The sequence below is a fragment of the Pollicipes pollicipes genome, unplaced genomic scaffold (genome assembly GCF_011947565.3).
Source record: "Pollicipes pollicipes isolate AB1234 unplaced genomic scaffold, Ppol_2.1 Scaffold_4219;HRSCAF=4965_pilon_pilon_pilon, whole genome shotgun sequence".
Taxonomy (NCBI): domain Eukaryota; kingdom Metazoa; phylum Arthropoda; class Thecostraca; order Pollicipedomorpha; family Pollicipedidae; genus Pollicipes; species Pollicipes pollicipes.
In genome coordinates, this window is record NW_023596448.1 from 18,486,251 (window position 1) to 18,507,592 (window position 21,342).

General features: G+C 55.8%; 2 protein-coding genes across 2 annotated transcripts in view; both read right to left on the bottom strand.

The window, feature by feature from the left end:
- The window catches only part of LOC119095304 (WD repeat-containing protein 81), a 194,945-nt gene extending 192,289 nt beyond the window's left edge, over positions 1-2,656 (bottom strand). The window contains exon 1 of the mRNA XM_037218156.1: positions 2,596-2,656. The gene's annotated coding sequence lies outside the window, so the exon portion shown is untranslated. The remainder of the gene's footprint in view (positions 1-2,595) is intronic.
- Positions 1,188-13,945, bottom strand: LOC119094957 (WD repeat-containing protein 81). Its single transcript, XM_037217868.1, has 18 exons — positions 13,688-13,945; positions 12,961-13,090; positions 12,380-12,551; positions 11,765-11,786; positions 11,623-11,674; positions 10,738-10,857; positions 10,157-10,215; positions 9,657-9,708; positions 8,810-9,037; positions 8,183-8,277; positions 7,600-7,705; positions 5,682-5,827; positions 5,027-5,217; positions 4,642-4,752; positions 3,742-3,791; positions 2,654-2,815; positions 2,118-2,235; positions 1,188-1,222 (listed from the first exon to the last, which is right to left on the bottom strand). Exons 1-18 carry the CDS (start codon positions 13,780-13,782, stop codon positions 1,188-1,190), a joined length of 1,944 nt encoding a protein of 647 aa, XP_037073763.1. The 5' UTR covers positions 13,783-13,945.
- Between the last annotated feature and the right edge of the window lie 7,397 nt (positions 13,946-21,342).

Here is a 21,342-nt window from a genome sequence, read left to right on the forward strand (position 1 = left end):
CAGCACAGGCTTCGCCGCGCAGCACTGCAGCAAGACCGGCGAGCAACAGCAATCCTAACGCGAGCAACTACAATGCCCACGCATGTCACTGCAGAGGCCATTGGGCCATCCGGCTTTATTTACACCGCGACCAAGAGAAAACCGGGGTCAGCGAAACCCTCCAGCAGCAGGAGCTGAGGCCAAATCTATCGATCTCGAGCCCCGAGCCTGGGTCCCGCGTAGGATGCGCGGGTTCGATTCCCGGCTGGCGCCATGACCTCTGGGCGCTGACACCCCGCAGCAGAGGCCAGTGCTCCATAAATGGTTGAACAACGGCGTGCGCCACGCCCGTTAACAGATGATGAGGGTCTCGCATGAAAAGAATGCTTCTTCGCATTTTTTCACAAAGATCAGACATATTCCCTTTGTGTTGGAGTTAAGAGCCGCAGTTCACAAACCAACACGAATCGCAAGCATTTTCAGCGAGATTTGGACACGTATGTAGAGGCGCCACCACTTTTCAGTATCACACTTATTTATGGACTGACTTAGTCAAGCGAATGCATTCTTTCATAAAAAAGGGCGTTACTACGCAACAATTCGTAATACTTAATAACCATCTTATCAAACGCCAGACGAAAAATGCAACACAATTTGGTAGAGCAGCTACGCACAAGGTAACAATTTTGCTTCCAACTTTACTTCCTCGTCCTCAATTTCTTTCAATCATGTTCAATCGCACTGGTCCGATCATTTCAACAACCGTGCTTCATCGCCAGTGATGCTTTCCATTTCTCTCCTTTCGTCTCAAGACTGAGCCAAGCCAATCCAACCCAATCCAGACCTTCCACAACACACGTGGATTGACCTGACCCATGCGGAGCCCCACTATGTGCAGCCTCGAGCGGCGGCGGCGGCGGCGGCGTCCACCAGACGTGCCGACGTGTCGGTCGCCGAGGAGGCCGGCCGTATGCGCCCCGGCTGTGCCGGCTGACTGGTCGGGCGCCGCCGCCGGGCGCGCGTCACGTCACGTCACGTTACGCGACACCGACAGACGTGACGTCCCATGTCACGAGTCGTGGCGGGGGGAGAGCGGCGGTCGCCGGCGCCGCTCCCGGCGGGCGGGGACTTACCGTGGTCGGCGGCCGTCTCGGAGGAGTGCTCCGCTGGCGCCGTCTCCGAGACCCTGTCGACCGGTGGGCATCCCGTCAGGACAGGTCGAGTATCAAGTCTGGCATCAGGTCTGGCGAACCAATGGCACGGCACGCGAACAGATAGCGCCGGTTTAGATGGGACCACGGCAAACACAGCACACATACCGGCCCCCGACATGACACCATAGCACAGGACTCGCATTCTCATCGTCGCAGAAGGGTACAGGACAAGCGCTCATCATGGCACTACAGCACGGGGCTCAACCATCCCACCGCGCCATCTCTCAACATGGCACCACAGCACCATCTCTCGACATGACACATTAGCACGAGACCAGCTCTCACCATGACACTACAACACAGGTTCTGATGACACCACGACTCCACAACCCAGCCTCAGCTCGTAGCAAAACACCACAGCACACGTGCAGCTCCCACTATGGCGTCACAGCGGAGAATCGGCGCACATCATAGCAGGATCAGATAGCACAGAAACACAACCAGGGCCTAGTCCACAACAAACTCACACAGCACGGCATCGGATATCACAGATCACACAAGGACCCAGTCCAGAGCAAACTCGCACAGCCCAGGCTTCGCCGCGCAGCACTGCAGCAGGACCGGCGAGCAACAGCAATCCAAACGCGGGCAACTACAATACCTACGCATGTCACTGCAGAGGCCATTGGGTCATCCAGCTTCATTTACACCGCGACCAAGAGGAAACCGGGGTCAGCAAACCCTCCACGCGTGGCAACTACAAGACCCACGCATGTCACTGCAGAGGCCATTGGGTCATCCAGCTTCATTTACACCGCGGCTAAGAGGAAACCCGGGTCAGCGAAACCCTCCAGCAGCAGGAGCCGAGGCCAAACCCCTCGATTTCGAGCTCCGAGCCTGGGCGGCCCGCTCTGTCCGCCTGGGTCACGGCGCACCTGAAGTGTGGCGTGACCTGCGCCGGGGTCGGGGTCAGGTCACGGTCACCGCCGGCGGCCTCGATCAGCGGCGATATGAAGTGTTCGATGAACGCGGCGTGACCGAGGCGAACGGCCACGTGCAGCAGAAAGCTTCGGTGGAAGAGCTTCATTGACTTGCATGTGATCTGCGCGCAGAGAGGACGCGAGTAACACCCTAACACCCCCGCGCAGGGGCTGGCCCTGGTACAAACTGCGTGCCACTTGCTGAATACCGTTCGGCGTTGTGTAGTGTCATAGTGGAGTGGCGAACACCACACCCGTGTTCGTACTGCAAAATAGCCTATCTAATTGATAATTAAAGTAACTTTAAAAAACAGTTCCATGAAAAGGTAGCGGCAGCGGCAGTGTTCAACTGATGGACAGGACAAAACGAAAGAAGTGAGCTCTTAGAACCCCAGTGGAAGAACAGACAACGCCTTCCATCCCTCAGAGTCAATGTTCATGATGACACCAGGTGCTGCGCCCGCTCGCTCGCAGCCGCTCACCGCGTCGCGACGGTAGAGCCGCAACAACGGCTGCAGGAACACGTCACCGCGCGCGCGCCGGGCCCAGCCGCGCCGCCACCGGGCTGAACACGTGCCAGGCGGCCAGCACGCACGTGGCGCGCGCCGTCAGCAGGTGGGTGACGTGCGGCACGAGCAGCAGCAGGCTCTCGTCGCTGAGCTCGGTCAGCAGCGAGGCCAGCCGCTGGCTGAAGAGGCGCACCTGGCGGTCGGAGCAGGCGCTGAGGCGGCGGGGAGCGCTTCCGACGCCGCCTTGCGTCGACCAAGCCGAGGGGTCGGAGAAGCGGGCGAGCGAGGGGCACCGCTGGATGGTGTGAAACTGTGCCCAGGGATCATTGAACTATTAGAGGATTACCATGCACACTACAGACGGAACCTGTAGTCATGCAGAGGAATATTACAGGAAACACAGCTTAACATCATGCAAGGGAACCAAACGCACAACTCAGCCCGTCATGTCTTAGGGGCACCGACATGATCATTTTGGGCACATAAACCAAGGTAATTACATCCCCACTTTGCACCATTCATACGAGGGCATACAACGCACAGGTGCACAGCCCCCACACCTGTTCATCCACTACTCTACCCCTCATGCTATCCTGGCAGCCGCTACCCTACCGCTGATCCATTATCCTGCCCCTTATCTAATACTCTACTCCTGATCCAATACCCCACGCTCGATCCAATACGCTACCCCCGATCCACTGCCCTGCCCCTGATCCACTACCCTTCCCCTGATCCACCGCCCTATCCCTGATCCGCTATCCTACCCCTGACCCACTACCCCTCACGTCTGCCCACCTCCCACCTACCCAGAGCTCCGCCGCCAGCGCCGCCTCGTCGCTCGCCTCTCCCGCTCTCTCGGCCGCCGCCGCCTGCCGGTCTGACATCCGACGGAATTCCGCCAGCGCCGCGTACAGCGCCGGGACCGCGGCCGGCAGCGGCAGCGGCGACAGCGGCGGCCGCAGCAGCGCCGCCGCTGCGCGCGGCGGCCCGCGGCGCAGCAGACGCGCCAGGCCGGCCAGCCAGGCAGGCGCGCCCGCCGCCAGCGCCTGGCGCGCCGCCTGCAGGCGCGCAGTCAGCGGCGCGCCTGCCGCCAGGCTGCGGAAGGCGGCCGGCGCGCACAGCTCGGCCAGAAGACACAGCCACGCGGAGAGGTCGCGAGCGCGCCGCGCCTGCCGGGCGTGGGTCAGGGGTCAGAGCGCGCAGCTCAGGGATCATGGGGCGGGGGCCAGGGACCAGGGTCGGAGGTCTGAGATCAGGGACGGAGGTCAGGAGTCAGAGGCGGGGTCAGATGTCAGGTGTCAAGAGACACCTGACATCTGGTCAGGGAACAGGGTGAGGGTCAGTTGTCGGTAGTCAGGGGCAGGACCAGTAGGCCCGCGGCCAGGAGACGACGGTGGGGCAGACGGGAAGCCGGATAAAGACCGCAGCAGATGTGCTTGACTGGTAAAAACCACAAAGATTAAGTCTTAATTGTGGTGTGTCTGCTTCGACACGTGGGAAAGGGTATAAACGCGCAAAGCACGCAACTTGTGAAAAGTTGGCTGGCACACGCACAGCATACGGTGTGGAGACACACTGACATTGTCATCCGTCTTGTCTCGGCAATACGGCAGTGCTCTATAATGTGTCGTCATTTTGGTTCCTCCACAATACGACAGTTTGACAACCGAATCAAAACCCGGCGCCCTTCATCCGCTTCTGTTCGGACAGCCGGTAAGACGTCAGATGGCATCACGCAATTAGACTGTCGGATGATCATTTATTATATGGCAATATGAATCAATGTAGATGGCGCAGGAGGACAGAAAATACGGGAACTCATTACGATTCTCCACATCTGCAACCAGTACACGAACTGACAATTTTCAGAACTCGAGCGCGTCCAGCGTCCACACGCGACCGTCAGCTCTCGCCTCCTCACCTGGACCACCTCGGAGGGCGCCGGGGAGCGCTGGGGCGACCCCGGTTGCAGCGCCCCGCGCGCCGCCGCGCAGAACGCGCCGAGCGCCTCCAGCCGGCGAAGCGCCGCCGTCGGTCGGTAGTGCGCCGGTAGGCGGATCAGCTGGCGCGGCTCTGGCTCGTCCGTCTCGCGGCACGGCTCGTCAGCTGGCGCTACCGCGCTCCCGCCATCTGTCGGCGACCGGAAGAAGCTGTAGTGCGCGTGGTGGCGCTGCTCGGCCGGTGTGGGAGTTGCTACTTTGGAGACGTGAGATGGGCTGCAAGCGGCCGGCAGGGTTCAAAAGAACGATCCCCATGTCGTCTGGTATCTGCACGCGATTCTCGTCTAATGACCATTGACGAATCTTATATGACAGCTTATCCTCGTCCTTGTCCAACATTCCTTTTGTGTTTCATATGACTTGTTATTTAGTGCGCCAAGTCGAACAGGATGGTCCGCACCAACCTCTCTGCCCAGACGAAACTAGCAGGTCCTGTTCCGCGGGCGGCGTCTTCCTAAAGAACGGCAGCGCCGTCTGCCGCGGAGGGTGGGGCGTGTCGAACAGTTGCAGTACACCGTGGCGCCGCAAGGTGTCACCGCTCTCGGCCAGGTGGCGGCACACGTTTTTGGCGCGAACGGCCGCAGGTCCGGTGAGCCTGGACGGAAGACGAGCACATTTGGCCCCACCGTGAGCACTGACCGAGAGTGAAGCTGAAGACAGCAGCATAACTGACAGGTGACAGGAGTGTATAGCTCATGGCCCCACCCAAACACTGAGTTGGACGCAAACAAATTTGCTACTGAACAAGAGAGTGTACAACTTGTGAACACATCGAGCGGCCCGACCTTTACCAAACTGTGCACTGACATGCCCCGCCCCGTAACTCAATCAGTTACGGTGGCTGCCTCTTGGCCGATTTCACGATCCGTGGTTGTGTTAGGGTTCACACAAGCACTGCGTGGAATGAGGTCTGATCACAGGAGTCCATGCAAACCAAAATGTTCGCATCAATTTTATGCAAGAAAACTGCAGACGGTAGGCGCGAAAATCACGCCCGGCTGGCGGCCAACACGCGACACTCCACCACAAGCCACCGGACTCGAGTCTCCCGGGGCTCACTTGTATCCGAAGGTGAGGTCAATCCAGTGGTGCAGGTGAGCCGACACCTGGTCCGACTCCAGCGCCGCCCGGTGGTGACTGATGAAACTCTCGGGAGACTCCGCCCACTCGGGCACCTCCAGGTCGGCCAGGTCGGGATGGATCGACTGTGCATTGGCGGACGCAGTGTCAGAACCGTGGAATACGCACGGGTGCAATACCAGCAGCAGTGCATTCACAACTATGCAATACTCGCGTCCGTCCTGCCCATGCTCACATGAGACGAAGCACAGGAAAGTGTAGCATTTTATCGGTGGGAAGTATTGTGTTGTGTAGGTGGGAAGGCGGACTCAAATGACGAACGGCAGCAGTGCATGTTTCGATTCTGGTGACAGTATAAAGTGGCCAGTACAAACATCCCGGGAAAGCATGTCACGAATATCAAATTTGGACATCATCCCTGATACCCCACACTGCCACTATGACTGAAGGTAGAAGCTAAATACACTCTTAGCTGTTTCCCTCTCACTCTGTCTATTCTTACGGGTTACAGGCCACTCAGCATGCGGATACGGGCATATGGACATGCAGTACCCTACCATGAAACATATCACCACATGTCCCACCAAGCCACGCACGGTTTACGACCCCTTCCCTCCCCCTCTTCCCACCTCCGCCACTGTTCCGGACCACCTCTGACCAAGCCACGCACGGTTTACGACCCCTTCCCTCCCCCCCCCTTGCCACCCGCCGCCGCTGGTCCGGACCACCTCTGACCAAGCCACGCACGGTTTACCACCCCTTCCCTCCCCCCCCTTGCTACCGCCGCCGCTGGTCCGGACCACCTCCGACCAAGCCACGCACGGTTTACGACCCCTTCCCTCCCCCCCCCCTTGCCACCGCCGCCGCTGGTCCGGACCACCTCTGACCAAGCCACGCACGGTTTACGACCCCTTCCCTCCCCCCCCTTGCCACCGCCGCCGCTGGTCCGGACCACCTCTGACCAAGCCACGCACCGTTTACGACCCCTTCCCTCCCCCCCCCCCTTGCCACCGCCGCCGCTGGTCCGGACCACCTCTGACCAAGCCACGCACGGTTTACGACCCTTCCCTCCCCCCCCCTTGCCACCGCCGCCGCTGGTCCGGACCACCTCTGACCAAGCCACGCACGGTTTACGACCCCTTCCCTCCCCCCCCCCCCCTTGCTACCGCCGCCGCTGGTCCGGACCACCTCTGACCAAGCCACGCACGGTTTACGACCCCTTCCCTCCCCCCCCTTGCCACCGCCGCCGCTGGTCCGGACCACCTCTGACCAAGCCACGCACGGTTTACGACCCCTTCCCTCCCCCCCCCTTGCCACCGCCGCCGCTGGTCCGGACCACCTCTGACCAAGCCACGCACGGTTTACGACCCCTTCCCTCCCCCCCCTTGCCACCGCCGCCGCTGGTCCGGACCACCTCTGACCAAGCCACGCACGGTTTACGACCCCTTCCCTCCCCCCCCCTTGCCACCGCCGCCGCTGGTCCGGACCACCTCTGACCAAGCCACGCACGGTTTACGACCCCTTCCCTCCCCCCCCCCTTGCCACCGCCGCCGCTGGTCCGGACCACCTCTGACCAAGCCACGCACGGTTTACGACCCCTTCCCTCCCCCCCCCCCGCCACCGCCGCCGCTGGTCCGGACCACCTCTGACCAAGCCACGCACGGTTTACGACCCCTTCCCTCCCCCCCCCCCCCTTGCCACCGCCGCCGCTGGTCCGGACCACCTCTGACCAAGCCACGCACGGTTTACAACCCCTCCCCCCCCCTCTTCCCCCTCCGCCGCTGGTCCGGACCACCTCTGACCAAGCCACGCACGGTTTACGACCCCTTCCCTCCCCCCCCCCTTGCCACCGCCGCCGCTGGTCCGGACCACCCCTGACCAGTGGCCCGCGGACCACCTTGAACACGCCGGGGTCCGTGTAGAACTGCGGAATGCATTCGTCCGGGGTCCAGGCCTGAAGGCGAAGCAGTGAGGGCGGGTACTCGCCCGGCACCCACTGGGCCCTGCAACACAGACCAGCGGAAGAGGGGTCAGGGTCAGCACCCGGCACCCACTGGGTGCTCAGCCGGCGTAGTTGGCCCTGCAACGCGGTAGCAAAGCCGGCACCCAATTCCAGCGAGACTGCCGTGTATCACGATGCCTTTGATTTAATACACCACCCGAGACGCTCCTCTCGGCCACGACCGCGGCGGGTCCGCGTGCCCGTTCCCGCTGCCGGGCGCGAGACCGCCGAGATGTGAGCATGAGTCTGGCGAAGCGACCACGTCACTTACTAAAAGAGCTTTTCAAATTGGCCTACCTACTACTAACAGCCCGCACATCATACCACGTCTGGCCCGTCTGTTCACATGACGTAAGCGAGTGAGAGGGTACGTTTCTTGTTGGTGAGGGTAGGTGACGGCACTGGATTCGCCGGATGACGTTGGTCGCTGGTGGCGTCATCCGGGACCGGCCAGCGCCCACCCCTCCGCAGCACTCACCGCACGTGGCGACAGAGCACCGAGCGGGGCGTGCGACGTGCCATGTACACGTAGTAGGTGATCTCGGAGAGCACGTCCGAGATGTGGTGCGCCACCTGTGGGGCGGAGACGATACTATGACTTCTGACGGGATGGCACAGAGGGGGACGGCGTAGCGCTACGCTGTTCACTGACTCCCGAGGGGCACGGTACCGCACCGACGGTTGAACACGCTACTACCACACACACACACACTACTACCACACACACACACTACCACACACTGCGAGGGCTCCGGCACAGCAACCACGACACCACGCGTCGAACACCTGCACCATCCTGACGACACGGTGCGCCCGACATGCGCATGCGCCTGGCACGTGTGGGAACCCTACATCAACAACCCACACCCACCAAGAGACCTACAATCACCTTCACCTCACTCGAGCTGTACAACTGACCCCAGTGTCGGTTGTACAGCCAGTACAACCAGCCAGTCGGACCCCGGTACAACTGACCTGTCTGTTAAGCGCCTTCTAAAGGTACCGCGTGACCGTGCGCCCCGCATCCTGTGTCCGTCCTCCCTCTCTCCCTTCCCTCCCCAGCAGCAATGACCACTGCAAGGTACGCTCCGTACCCGGCGCGTACCTGGTCGCTGGCGGCGGCGCCAGCGCGGTACTGCTGGTCCAGCTGCTCGTCACCCTTGTTCAGCCGGTACTTGCTGCGGCTGAGGTCGCGCCACTGGCCGTCGGGCCGGCTGAGGTCGCTGACCCACGGCACCACCGGGTGGTAGGCCGGGTCGTCGGCGCGCCGGCCCGCCAGAGCGTTCAGAGCCAAAAGGTACGAGAGATTTGAGACGCGCCGGCTCACCCATGCCTGCCGGGGCGGGGCGAGAGTCATGTTATATCACGCCATATCATGTCAGATCAGGTAAGGTCAGGTCAGTCTGGTTCATTTTAGACTATATTTTCCGGCCAGCACTACAGTAGTGACAACGGCTCGAGTGTGCAAACCACTTTCGCCACTGTCAACGTCACTTTCGTCACCGTCACTTCAATTTCACCACCGTCAACGTTCCTTTCGTCATGGCAACTTTACTTTCGTCACCGTCAACGTCACTTTCGGCACCGTCAACATCACTTTCGTCACATGAGCCAGTTGCAAACACCGAAACATCCGTCTCATTACACATGTGAGTGTGGAGGCATTGCTACACCTGCCAATGCAGCCCCTGTCAAGCTGGTCGATAAGCTGGTCTGTATAGGGCTGGTCTGTAGGCTGGTCTGAGTAGAGCTGGTCTGTAAGCTGGTCTGTATAAAGCTGGTCTGTGAGCTGGTTTGTATAAAGCTATTCTATAAGCTGGTCTGTATAAGGCTGGTCTGTAAGCTGGTCCGTATAACGCTGGTCTGTAAGCTTGTCTGTGTAAAGCTGGTCCATCAGCAGTCACCACAGCAGACCCTGCTGACCCACCAGGCCGGTAGGTCAGCCGACTGACCTGCGTCAACGCGCTGAGCTCGTCCCCGTCCCCCTCCGGCTCGCTGTCGTCACTGAAACACGGGCCGGGCGTTGGACGCGCTGCCGCCAAACTCCGCTGCCGGGTGATGGTGCGCAACGACATGGCAGGATTCGGTACAGAATGCGTGCAAGTGCATCCAAAATTAGTGACGGACAGAACAGGGAAATGACAGCATATTTCAAATATTGTTAATCAAATCTAAGGACATGTCGGCATTGTTAGTGGTAAAAGACACTACCAGTGCAACTAACTCACTACCACAGACACATGACTTTGCATCCAAAAGTGGCATAAAAGCCACCTGTCGTCTTTGCCCGTCTCCACACACCGAAAGACGACAGAAGAACGGCGCGGCAGGATGCTCGCCCAGAAACGACCGCACGTGGCACCACGACGACCACACCACCACACCACCAGACCAGACCACGACGGCGACTGACCGGCGGGGCGCGGTCGGTTCGGGCAGCGGCGCGTCGCACAACGAGCCCGGTAGCCGTGGCCGCAGCTGCACCCACAGCGTGTCGTCCACCAGCACGTCCTGCAGCCGGAGGTCGCCGGCGCAGACGCCGCGCGCGTGCAGCTCCGCGAGCGCCCGCAGCAGCTGGTACCCGACGAACACCGCCTGAGGGGGAAGGCGGAGATGTCGGTCGGTGGCGGCACGGGGCGGGGGAGGGGGAGGAATGACGTCAATGCCGACGCGCACTTTTGGATGCCAAATCAACACAGCGAGGAGGAGCACACTAGTAATGCTAGCTTTGCCAGGCAGCAGCACAGGCAGCACACTTTTCCTGCTCTCTGAAACATCGTCCATATCTGCAGACTGATGTTTCTCACCCACGGATACCCCTCACGACATGTTGCTTGGCTATCCCCAACTGTCCATATTCTAATAACTGCCGGGCTTTCCTCCTATGCATACAATCAAGGTTAAGTACGCACACACTGAGGTCCTCAGCACCAGGAAAGCAGAGCCCATCAGGCGTCCTGCGACGCGAATGGAACCAAGACGTTTACATCACGACCCAAGCGCCTGAGCCACGGCAGAGCGTTGCTTTCCCACCTTGCTCGGGTTGTCGGCGAAGCGGCCGCCGGTGAAGGCGGACGCGTGCCGCAGCGTAAACACGGCGTGCGGCGAGACGACGACGAAGGCGGAGCTCAGCTCGAGCACGGCCAGCGCCGGCTGCAGGCCGCAGAACGGCTCGCGGCCCGGCGGCGGGGCCTGCCGGGGGGGCCAACACGCGGCGGCGTCAGCGGGGACTTTTCCTGCAATCTCGCCGGGTTCTCAGCCGCGGGGGAGCGGGGGAGACCAGCGGGAGGGAGGTGACAGCTGGGCGAGGAAGACGGAATGGCGGCGGGGTGCCGTGCAAGGGTTATGGGTAGCCACCGCAAGCAGAGGAATGTTCGACATGGTGAAAATGTACACAGTTTGAAACTTGGAGGGATTCGTGCGGTGAACACGGTGGCATGAGAGAAGCACGGCACGACATGTCGAGAAAACAGCGGATTAGACACAGCAACGGATCGCGCACAGCAGAAAACTCAGCTGTAGGTACTGGCCAACAGAGAGTAGCGGTACAAAACACACACACGCACACGCACACGCACACGCGCTCGCACACACGCACACGCGCACGCACGCACGCACGCACGCACGCACGCACGCACGCACGCACGCACGCACGCACGCACGCACGCACGCACGCACGCACGCACGCACGCACCAAACGACATGCTCGAACTGAACACACCTGCCAACTGTCTCGTGCGTGATTGGTTACCCGTTTCAGGCAGTGTTTGCACACCGCGCACCGAAGCAATGTCACACAGGCAGTTCGCAAAACAGTAAACCATCCAACCTCAGGATGGCGGCATGTCCATAACAGTTCAGCGGCCTGCCTCTACTGCCGACTCCAGCGCCACCTCGCGGACCGCCGCGACCTTTCACCTTCGCCGCCGACCGACTCGGCGCCACGACGGCCGGCTCGCGGCCGTACGTCCTCAGGAGGAGCTCCCGCATCACGGCATCCGCGGGCAGCCGCTCCGGCTCCGGCTCCGGCTCCGGCTCCGAGCCCAGCTCCGGGCCCGGCTCCAGCTCTGCCGGGTACACATCTGGGGACCGACGGCGCGCGTCAGCGGTCACCGCCAGATGTCTCGGAGAGCACGCGGCGGTGCGGGGCGGCCAGACACGGCGGCGCCAGCAGCGGCCTGGCACGGCGAGCGCCCACCACTGCTGGGGCTGGATGCAGACTGTCTGCGATTAAAGATTCCCGCCTGCGTGAGCGACGTGGTGTGGCGCGTGCACGAGCGGCAACGGGGTCCGAGGGCATCAAAGAGAAGCCCTGCTCCCAGGCGAAGGACAGCACAGGTGCAGCTGGTTCATGGTGATTTAACCGGTTCCCCCCGTGCGCGACAGACCCATTCCAGTTGGCCAGCCTGCTGTTCATAAGCCAATAGCAATTAGTCGCTGGATCAGGGTTGTGGGCTTGCAGACTGACTGGACTTTCAGACTGCCAGCAGCAATTTGACCACAGCAGCAGTCATAGCTAGGGACTCTTACGTAGTACGGAAACACCGCCAATGATGACGCCAGTGACGAACACGGTCGTGCTAACGCAGCAAAGGTGGTGATGCGGATGCAAATTTTCGAGCGTATCCCCCCCCCCCCCCGGCCGTGGCCAAAGCCCGGCGAATAGCTGCCATACCCGGGTAGCGAGCCGCCATGGCCCGCCAGCTGGCGCAGAAGCCGTCTCGCGCCACCTGCCGCAGCAGCGCCGAGTACGTGGCGTCCACGGGGTCGGGCCGGAGCACGTCCGGCGCCGACTCTGGCTGCGGTCGCGGCAGCAGGCTCGGCCTGTCGTCCGGCTTCGGGATCGTCTGTGGTACACAGTCACATGATTATCAACCACACAGTACAAGAACTGGATGCTGGCAATGTGGAAAGTGGCACAACATGCACATAGAAACAGACAGGTACAGACACTGGTAAAATCGGCACAACAGCAAACTAAAACCTGGATAATCTGGGCCAGAATGGTTGAATGCACCAATTACTTTCAAACAGAGTCAAGATACAAGTATATTTCTAAAATGATCAAAGATCAAGCCAGCAAAAGAAAGCAGCAGGAAGTGCACAGATCAAAGGAAAACTCACAGTTAAAACCACTCCACAATGCAGCAGATGGCAGCACTCTCTATGCAGGCAGCACCCTATTAGCTGCTGGCAGCATTCCCAGCTGCCAGGAGCTAACACCCTGCCACATCCCCAGCAGTGGCTGGAACTAACCCAGAGGTTGACAAAGGTCCAGCTGGGGTCAGGCGGGCGTCGTTCTCGGACAGCCGACTGCACCTCCTCTGGTGAGAGCTGGTCATGTTGTGGAAACCAGGTGGGCAGCGTTCCCAGATCACTTAGCTCCCTGCAGTTTCAGGGCTTGTTAGTTGGTAAGGCAGCAAATATGTGAATGTATGTTAACTGCTTTCAAGCTATACAACAAATACAAATACAGGATAAACACTTCGTAGGATGAGATGGCTGCATATCAACAAAACAGGAATGAATAAATTCAGTGAAAAGTACAAAAAATGGATGGTTCAAAAACATTCTGCACTTTTTATGTAAAATATTGACATATTACCACACTTTAACAATGTAAGAACCCCAATTTACACCAAACAGCAGGAATCACAGAACTTAAAAATTGAACAAAAAATCATTATATTTGATTTTTCCTGCTGTTAACCTCAAATTATTAATACAATTTGCATAAGGTGGACATTTTGGGGGGCCTGGTAGCCTAAATACAAGAGGCTAGAATGATGACCAACTGAATGCATCAGGGGCATCATTTCAGAGGCCTGTAACCTTAGATTACTTGGCATTACTTTGCATGATAGTAGCAGCTCATTAGGGATAAGGTAGCAACCATTGTGCATGACATCATTAATTTCACACCCAATTAAAACCTACCCTTGCTGCACTACTCAGCAACACAACAACATCATGAATATCTCACCTGCACCAAGGCTTTGTCGCAAGAAGGATACTATCTTCATCTCCAGTTGCGCACCAGTAAGATGCAGGTATTTTAAGTTCTTCCAAACAATCCATTGCACTGCAATTATTTACCAATGCACACAGTAATCCGGTGTACGAAAAGTTAAGAGAATGGAGAACATGTAATGGAATCACCAGTCACAAAACACACATTTTGTTTCGTGCAGATTCATCTGCACATATCCACCTCCCGATATATGCATCCCCAATAAACAAATACCTCTGTGTATTGGGAATAGGGATTTGTCCTGTTACCGTAGTGTTGTAAATAAAAGTCGGAGCAATATTTTGACTCTTCTGCGCCGTTTTTGTACCTACTCCCTGTCTGCAAGTAATTTACTGTCTCGCTCAGCTCACGCAAAGCTAACAACATTTCGCTCACAGGCTGCATAGTTCTAATAAAAATCTGAAATATAAACGTGGTTTCACAAACACAAAACACTATTTTAAGTCTGGAAAAGATGCAGCTAGAATCTAGCCGTACCATCAGAGTCCTCACTACTGGATATTGTAAGAACAATTCGTTCCGGAACCCACCGGTTGATCCACTCGACTGGACCGACACCTGGCAGGCGGCTCAGCCGAACGACCGCGGAGCCCGAGCCCGACCTGAGGCAGAGCGCACCTGTCTCCTGGATGGAGCGGCGCCTGTGTTCAGGCTGGACATCACACATTGGGGGACTGGGCAACTGAATGTGACCGTATGGCGCGGCAGCGCTTGCCCGGAGACGGACGCGTCGCGGGCTTCACTGTCATCACCAGTAATGACCGTCATCACGGTCAGCCGTAGCCGGCCAGCGGCAGTTGCCCGCAGCCAAATGATCTTCTTCATCCTCGTGTTCCGTTTTACACCGCAACCGCGTCTGCTCCACAGTATATTTATCCGCATAGGGCATATTCATCCGGAGTATATCTATTATAAACCGCCGGTGATTTATCCACCGGCAACTCCGGCAGCGATGTAGCTGTGCCGTCGCCGCCGCCAGCAACACGCCGGCGGTGACGCCCGAGACCCAGTTTTCACAGTCGCTGTCGACCGTCACCAGCCTGCTGCCGGTACAGCGCCGCGGCTCGTCGGACAGCACGCACTACCTGCTGCGCTCCAGCCCTGACCCCGACCAGACTCAACACTATCGCACGTCAGACTGTTCGGCTCGACAGGACCAACAGCCCCGTCGCCTGACGGATGACGGATGATGGATGACGTCACGGCGATCACGGCGCCGACCGTGGGACAGACCGTCAACGGGCATGTGCCACGTGACAGTCGCGCCGTCCGCGGGCTGGGCGGACGCGTACGTACAAGGACCGAAGCAATCAAATAGATCAGAACTGTAGTGGGAGCTGGTACAGATAGTTTTTATATTTAGTTTTTACACATTGTTTTTTACTGATAGTTTACAGAAAGTACAGATTAGTTTCATATAACTGAATTGTAGTTAATATTATGTAGTACTGAGGTATTACGCCAATTTTAAATAACTGCTGCCAATGCAATGCCATAGTGCATCATGTGGGGACGCGTGTAGACATTTCTGGGCCTCCCGATTGATTTATCAAATTGTGCATTTCATATAGTTGTTTGAAGAAAGCCCACCAACCATGGAAAATGCACAAATGGTTACGGAGGCTGTCCAGATTGTAGAAGAAAGGGTCTATGCGGGCTTAAACTAGTAGTGCTTTGAAAAAATGTTCTTCGTGGAATGCTTTCAATAGAGAGCGTCAGATGCTTATCGATGCGTTACGTCAGATGCTTATCAATGACAGATACACATATATTGACTTTGACGATCTAGTCCTCACTCGATCACTTTCTCTAAACGGACAGACGGAATGGCGTCTCTCGTGGTTTTCATGAAGCATTGTAACTTTTTTGCAATAATACGATGACCTCATCTTGGGAAACCGATGAGAAAGTATTGCGTTGCGTTGCCCTAAATCACTGCGCCCCAGTGATCAACAGAGAGACTTAGATTTGTTATAGGGTTTAAAAGTCCAAAAACATCTTCCCAGATGACCAAACATAAACTCAACCAAACCAATGATAACTTGAAACAGACCAGTGTAGTTAACTGTTTCCGATTTTCTGCCGGGGACTGTGAAACCGTAAAGTAAAGTACAATGGTCTTATCAATGACTGCAAGTCTCAGCTGACGTTTAGCTATGCACTTGCGGGAGAGGGCACCGAAAACACATACGCATACACACCACAACACTTCCACTCGCCAGACGCTAGTCGCGAATACTTCCAAATCTGCGCATGCCACAGACCATAAACTACTGACCATACTTTAAACATCATACATCAGAGACACGGTACGAATCATCAACAGACATAACAAACAACTCACACCACCACCACTCTTCGCCATGCGACTGACAGAATATACCCCCCCCCCCCCCCCCCTCCTGTGATCCAAACATACGGGACCAAGAGCCTTTAAACATGATATGACGAAATGTATGACGTTCAACGATACAGAACTGTGTGTAAAGAAGAACATGCAACATGCAAATCTTATTTCCAAGTTCGCGGGCTTGTATTTTGTATGGATACGATGAAACCGAGCTGTTGAATATGTACTGCGCTTGTGACGGCATGTGTAAAGTGCAATACTTGTCTTCAAAATGGTTATGTGCCTGATTGAAACGTTAAAGTGACCATATTCCCTTTGCTTTCTATCTGAACTTCATTCAAAATCACTGGCAGGCCGGGATTCGATCCCACGCTTTGACATAGCGGCGTGTGCATTAGTCTACGGTTTCCCCGATACCTGTGAAAGGAGTGCGTGCCACGGCGCACGCTTTTGATCTCGGACATTGAAATAGAAGTGACGAGATTTCACTTCCATGTCCTTTTTGTGCATACATCACGCGGATCAAGATCGTCGCACATAAGGATGCATATGTCTCCGCTCAAGATTTGAGAATCAGTGACCCCGAAAAGTGCCGTTTTAACATGGGGACGGGGGAGGCTCCAGGGCCCAGCCGCGAAATGTGCGCCGTTGCTGCCATGTTTCATGGTAGACTTTGGCCTCCGGGTACGGTCATGGATCATTGCCGCTCACGCCGATCCGTGTTACAGCACTCAAAAATCGCTCCTACGCACGGCTCTCGTGCTGCGCAATAATGGATGACTCGTGTACTTCTCAATTATGCTCCCCCCCTTTCTTCACCCAAACGTAATGAAACTTATCATATAGGACATGGTCAGGCATACCTCATCTTATGACGTGTGACATATATGACATACTCATATATGACCGAGATGTCACATGCTCATACATAATACTTATATATGACATACCCATATCTGAAATATTTACGCATAACACACTCATGTAAAGCATACTAATGTATGTCTGACATATCTACATAATGTAATATCTGACATTCACATACGTGTCATAATGATGAATGATTAATCTATGTACGACATGCGCACGCATACGAGCCTTTCCGCATTCATGTCGCGTTCTTTCGCACTTATCTCTTATTTCGTTCTTTATCTCTTCTTCAGTCCTCTTGCATTCCAACCATAACCGCTCCTCACCAACATCACTAACCTGGTCATACTGGGCCAGTCCTGGTAACCATGCAGCAGGAATCCGCATTGCAACTAGCTCCCAGTTACACATTTATAATTTCCGAATCGTTTGAGATGGCGCTCTAGAATTTCGCAGGATCTGCACATTTCTTTTGTGCACGCAACGATTTCAATTTTCTCGTGTAATCTTCAAAAGCGCCAGAAAGAGCTTGTGAAGGTGGTGGTACGAATCTTATGCATGTTTGCAGATCGGAGGCAAAGTGAATTGACCTAGAAAAGTTAAAGTCTTAGCACGTTAGCAGTGATGAAACAGTGAGCGATGTTGCGAGCTACATTATGTACATTGTGGACATTGCGTGCAATTTCAGATAGTGTTTAAGTGGTAATAATGAGATGGCGGAGTAAATCCAAAATAGCGTTTAGCCGGAACTGACGAGGTTGAAGCCAGCACTTCCTAGTAGATATATAATCATCGAAGGCCACATAATGTAGGGCGATTTGCTCTGAGTATGCACGCAGCACGTTGAAGATCGAGTCTGCAATTGGTGTTTTCAGCTGGCGCATTTTTCGCAAATATATTATTATCTGGCTGCACTGAGTAATTTTAACAATCTCTTAACTCAGCAGGCCCAGGACAGGAATCTCCACCTACAGGTGAATTTATGCGCATGCTGCAGGCTCATCTTCTTAGCCACCTTTTGCACATCGTCCAATACCTCCCAAGCTGATCCTACCTCGGGTATACCTTCACCAAATTATCGCTTTATCGTGATGTCACTGGGACGCTGCAAGTCCCTGGCGCTATGGGGCAGCTGTTTTCGGATGAGCGACGACTTCGATTTTCTCTCATCCAAGGTCTCCAGGATATCAAACGCTGACAAGCAGGGATGTCCATGCCCCCAAAAACAAAAAAAACGTACTGTGCTGCATTTTGCCATAATGGACGGTTTTTGTCAAAATCTACCACCACGTCTCAAACAACCTGCTCGGGTAAGGATCGCTTGATGAACAATTTGTATAGCTAGGGAGCTTATTTTTACCGCACATATGCTTAACAACGTACGCGATTCGTGAAAAATTGAAACATGAAATACGGGCTTTCAGCTCCTGGTTTTTCGCCACCATACGTTGAAAGTTCTTGCATTGTGTTAGCGACCGCCAATATGCTAGGAGGTGCTGGTTAAACAACATTATCATGTTACATTATGATTAGATTAATGGTGTGTAGTACTTTGAGCTGTGCTCATTCTCTCCTGCTCATCCTGTCTTGAAGTCTGGCTCAAAATATTGAGGCTGGCTGCATAGCTCTAAATATTGAGTAGCGCCAATATCATCGCTATTTGGTGTTACAGCGTCGTTTGCCCAGTATCTCCTGGCATATTAAAGGTTGTTTACTTAAGGTAAGAACTTGCACCTCATAATGGTGAAATCAGTCTGTGATGTACGTTCATTTCTCAGTTGAAATCACGCACACATGAATGTTGTCCAGTGTCATAGCCATTGTCCGCTGTTGTGTGAATCAAAAGACGGCGACTTTATGCACGTGTAAGTCAACGATCAGTTTTCGTGCGGCTGATCCACTTAAGAGAATTTCCCAAACAACGTTCCCAACAACGCATCTCAGCTACTGCATGTCATCGCTAAAAAAGCCAAAACTTAGTCATCCCCAGCACATTCCACAGCTGCAAGCCAAACCCGACAAAGGGCCGTGACAGCTTTTTACATGTGCTGCTGTGTCGGGGCCGGGCCAGCAGTGCGCCTCCCTCGCGTCTGTGCCCGGTTTGGCTCGGGGCACCGTCCGGCGGTGGCCTGCCAGCTATGCTTGGGTGACGGCCACCGCAGCAGCCCACATTTACCATCTCAATAGGGCGGACACTGTCGTGGAAACGACCGCACGCCCCGGCGCTGTGGTTGGATGCGGCTGATCCTGATTCGCTGGCTGGTGATGTTGTCTGGGGGTGTGTTTTCTACGGGAATGCAACTCCGTCATTTCTTTGTCGTGTCATTTCTTTTGTCAACTTTGTCATTTGTCATCGTCAGTTACGTCATTAATTCATATCCACGCTGATACCACAGAGAAAGACACGGATGTTAGGAAAATGGCCCTGAAGAGAAAATTACGCTTGTGTAACTTTACTACCTCATGTTAACGGATGTACTTAAATTCGAATTTGAGGTCTTTTAGTCCAAACGCATTACATCGTGCATGCCTCGTAACTTCCCGAACAATAAGTGCAACTATTCACACACGTCATCTAAATCAACAAAACATCCAACTGATATCAACAGCGCGCTGAAAGTCGTCGACCAACTTCCCGCTGCTACCAGCGTCGCTTGTTTACATTCCGAACTGGCGCCAGCATACCGACACGAGCGCCGACGGAAATCCCGCCGTCGAACTTCGCGTTCATCGCGCTCACCACGGGCCACTTCCGTTGCACGACTCTGTCCCGGCCCAGACAGCCGCGACGGCCTCCCGCAGACTATGACGGGCGCCGGCGCCTTGGGCAGCGGCAGACCCGGCTGGCTCCGCGTAGCATGGGGAGGGGGCGGGGGCGGGGAGAGGGCGTCGACTATCGATCTGTCGCATGGGCCGCGGCGGCCGCGCCGTCGGCCGGCCTGAGTCGCCGGCGCCACGCAGCCCGGGCGGGGCGCTCGCCGCCAGTCACCGAAGGTCACCAACGGTCACCAGCAGGGCGTCAGCGCGCAGCAGTGACCTCCGGCGGTTGCCAGCGTCGACAGTAGTTGCCAGCGGTTTGTGGTAGTCAGTGTTGGCGAGCGGCGGGGACCAGCGGACGTCAGCGGATACGGCGCCAGTTTCTTCCAGAGTCAGCAGTCGTGGACGACGAGAGTCGGCAGTGGACGCCAGTGGACATGTTGAACCGGTCACTTATGGTCACCACCGGTCACTAATGGCTACCACCGGTCACCAGTGATTAGAAGGAATGAACGGTGACCGGAAAATGTCACCAGTGGCTGCAAGTGATTACAAGTAGCAACCAGTCCACCTGTCATGGTGGACATCCCCGGTCATCTGGAGTCATCGATCCCGGTCACCTGGAGTCGTACATCTCGGTCATCTGGAGTCATCGACCCGGCCATCTAATCATCGATCCCAGTCATCTGTAATAATCTTTCCCGGCCGTATGGAGTCATTGATCCCGACCATCTAGAGTCATCGATCCAGGTCGTGTGGAGTCATCGAATCCGGCTAGTCAGAGCCATCGAGCCCAGTCATCTGGAGTCATCTATCCCGGTCATCTGAAGTCATCGGTCGATGCCAAGGGAGATCACCAATGAACGCAAAGAATCGTTAGTTCCCGCCAAAGGTTCCCCACCGGAGGTCGACAGCGACGTCTAGCACTTGTGATGAATCAGTGGTGTTCTCGTCAGTCGACGGCAGGCGTCACCAGCCGTTGATTGTCATCAGTGGTAGATAGTTGTCAACAGCGGATTGTAAAGCTCATCGATGTCCAGCGGTGGTCGACATTGGACGCCAGAGCCGATCTACAGCAACAGGTTAGCACGGTGACCCTGATGGCAATCAAGACAAGCTACGCCAATGCTGCAACGGCTTTATATTCGTGGGAATTTGGTTTAAATGTGAATTCATTTTGAATATGAATCATTGGGGAGTACCTCACGGTTTCTCGTGGGGTTTATCTAAAACGCAATCCTTGATTGATCGTCATATTCGTGCCAGATTACCTCAGCGCATATGGAGCGTCAGAAAAATATAATGGCTGTCGCCTGCTTCAGTTAAGCTGTATTTCAAATAATTGGTCACCTTACCACGGCAAAGCTATTTTCATTTGGCAAAGGCGAATGGCGAAGAAAATCTTGCCTCACTAAAGATAGGTCTCTGATGGAAGCATACGACTATGCATATCAGCGCAGGCTCTGCGGTCCGAACCCAGCCTTTGTAATTGCCTCAGACGTTAGTACCTCACCGGGCGCCAGAGAGTTCACACAAACTCTTGGAGCCGGATGCCGTGGGCGTCTACAAAGCTTCCACAAGCTCTCAAACAGGATGACCAGGAGGCTCAGGAAACATTAAGGATCGCGGT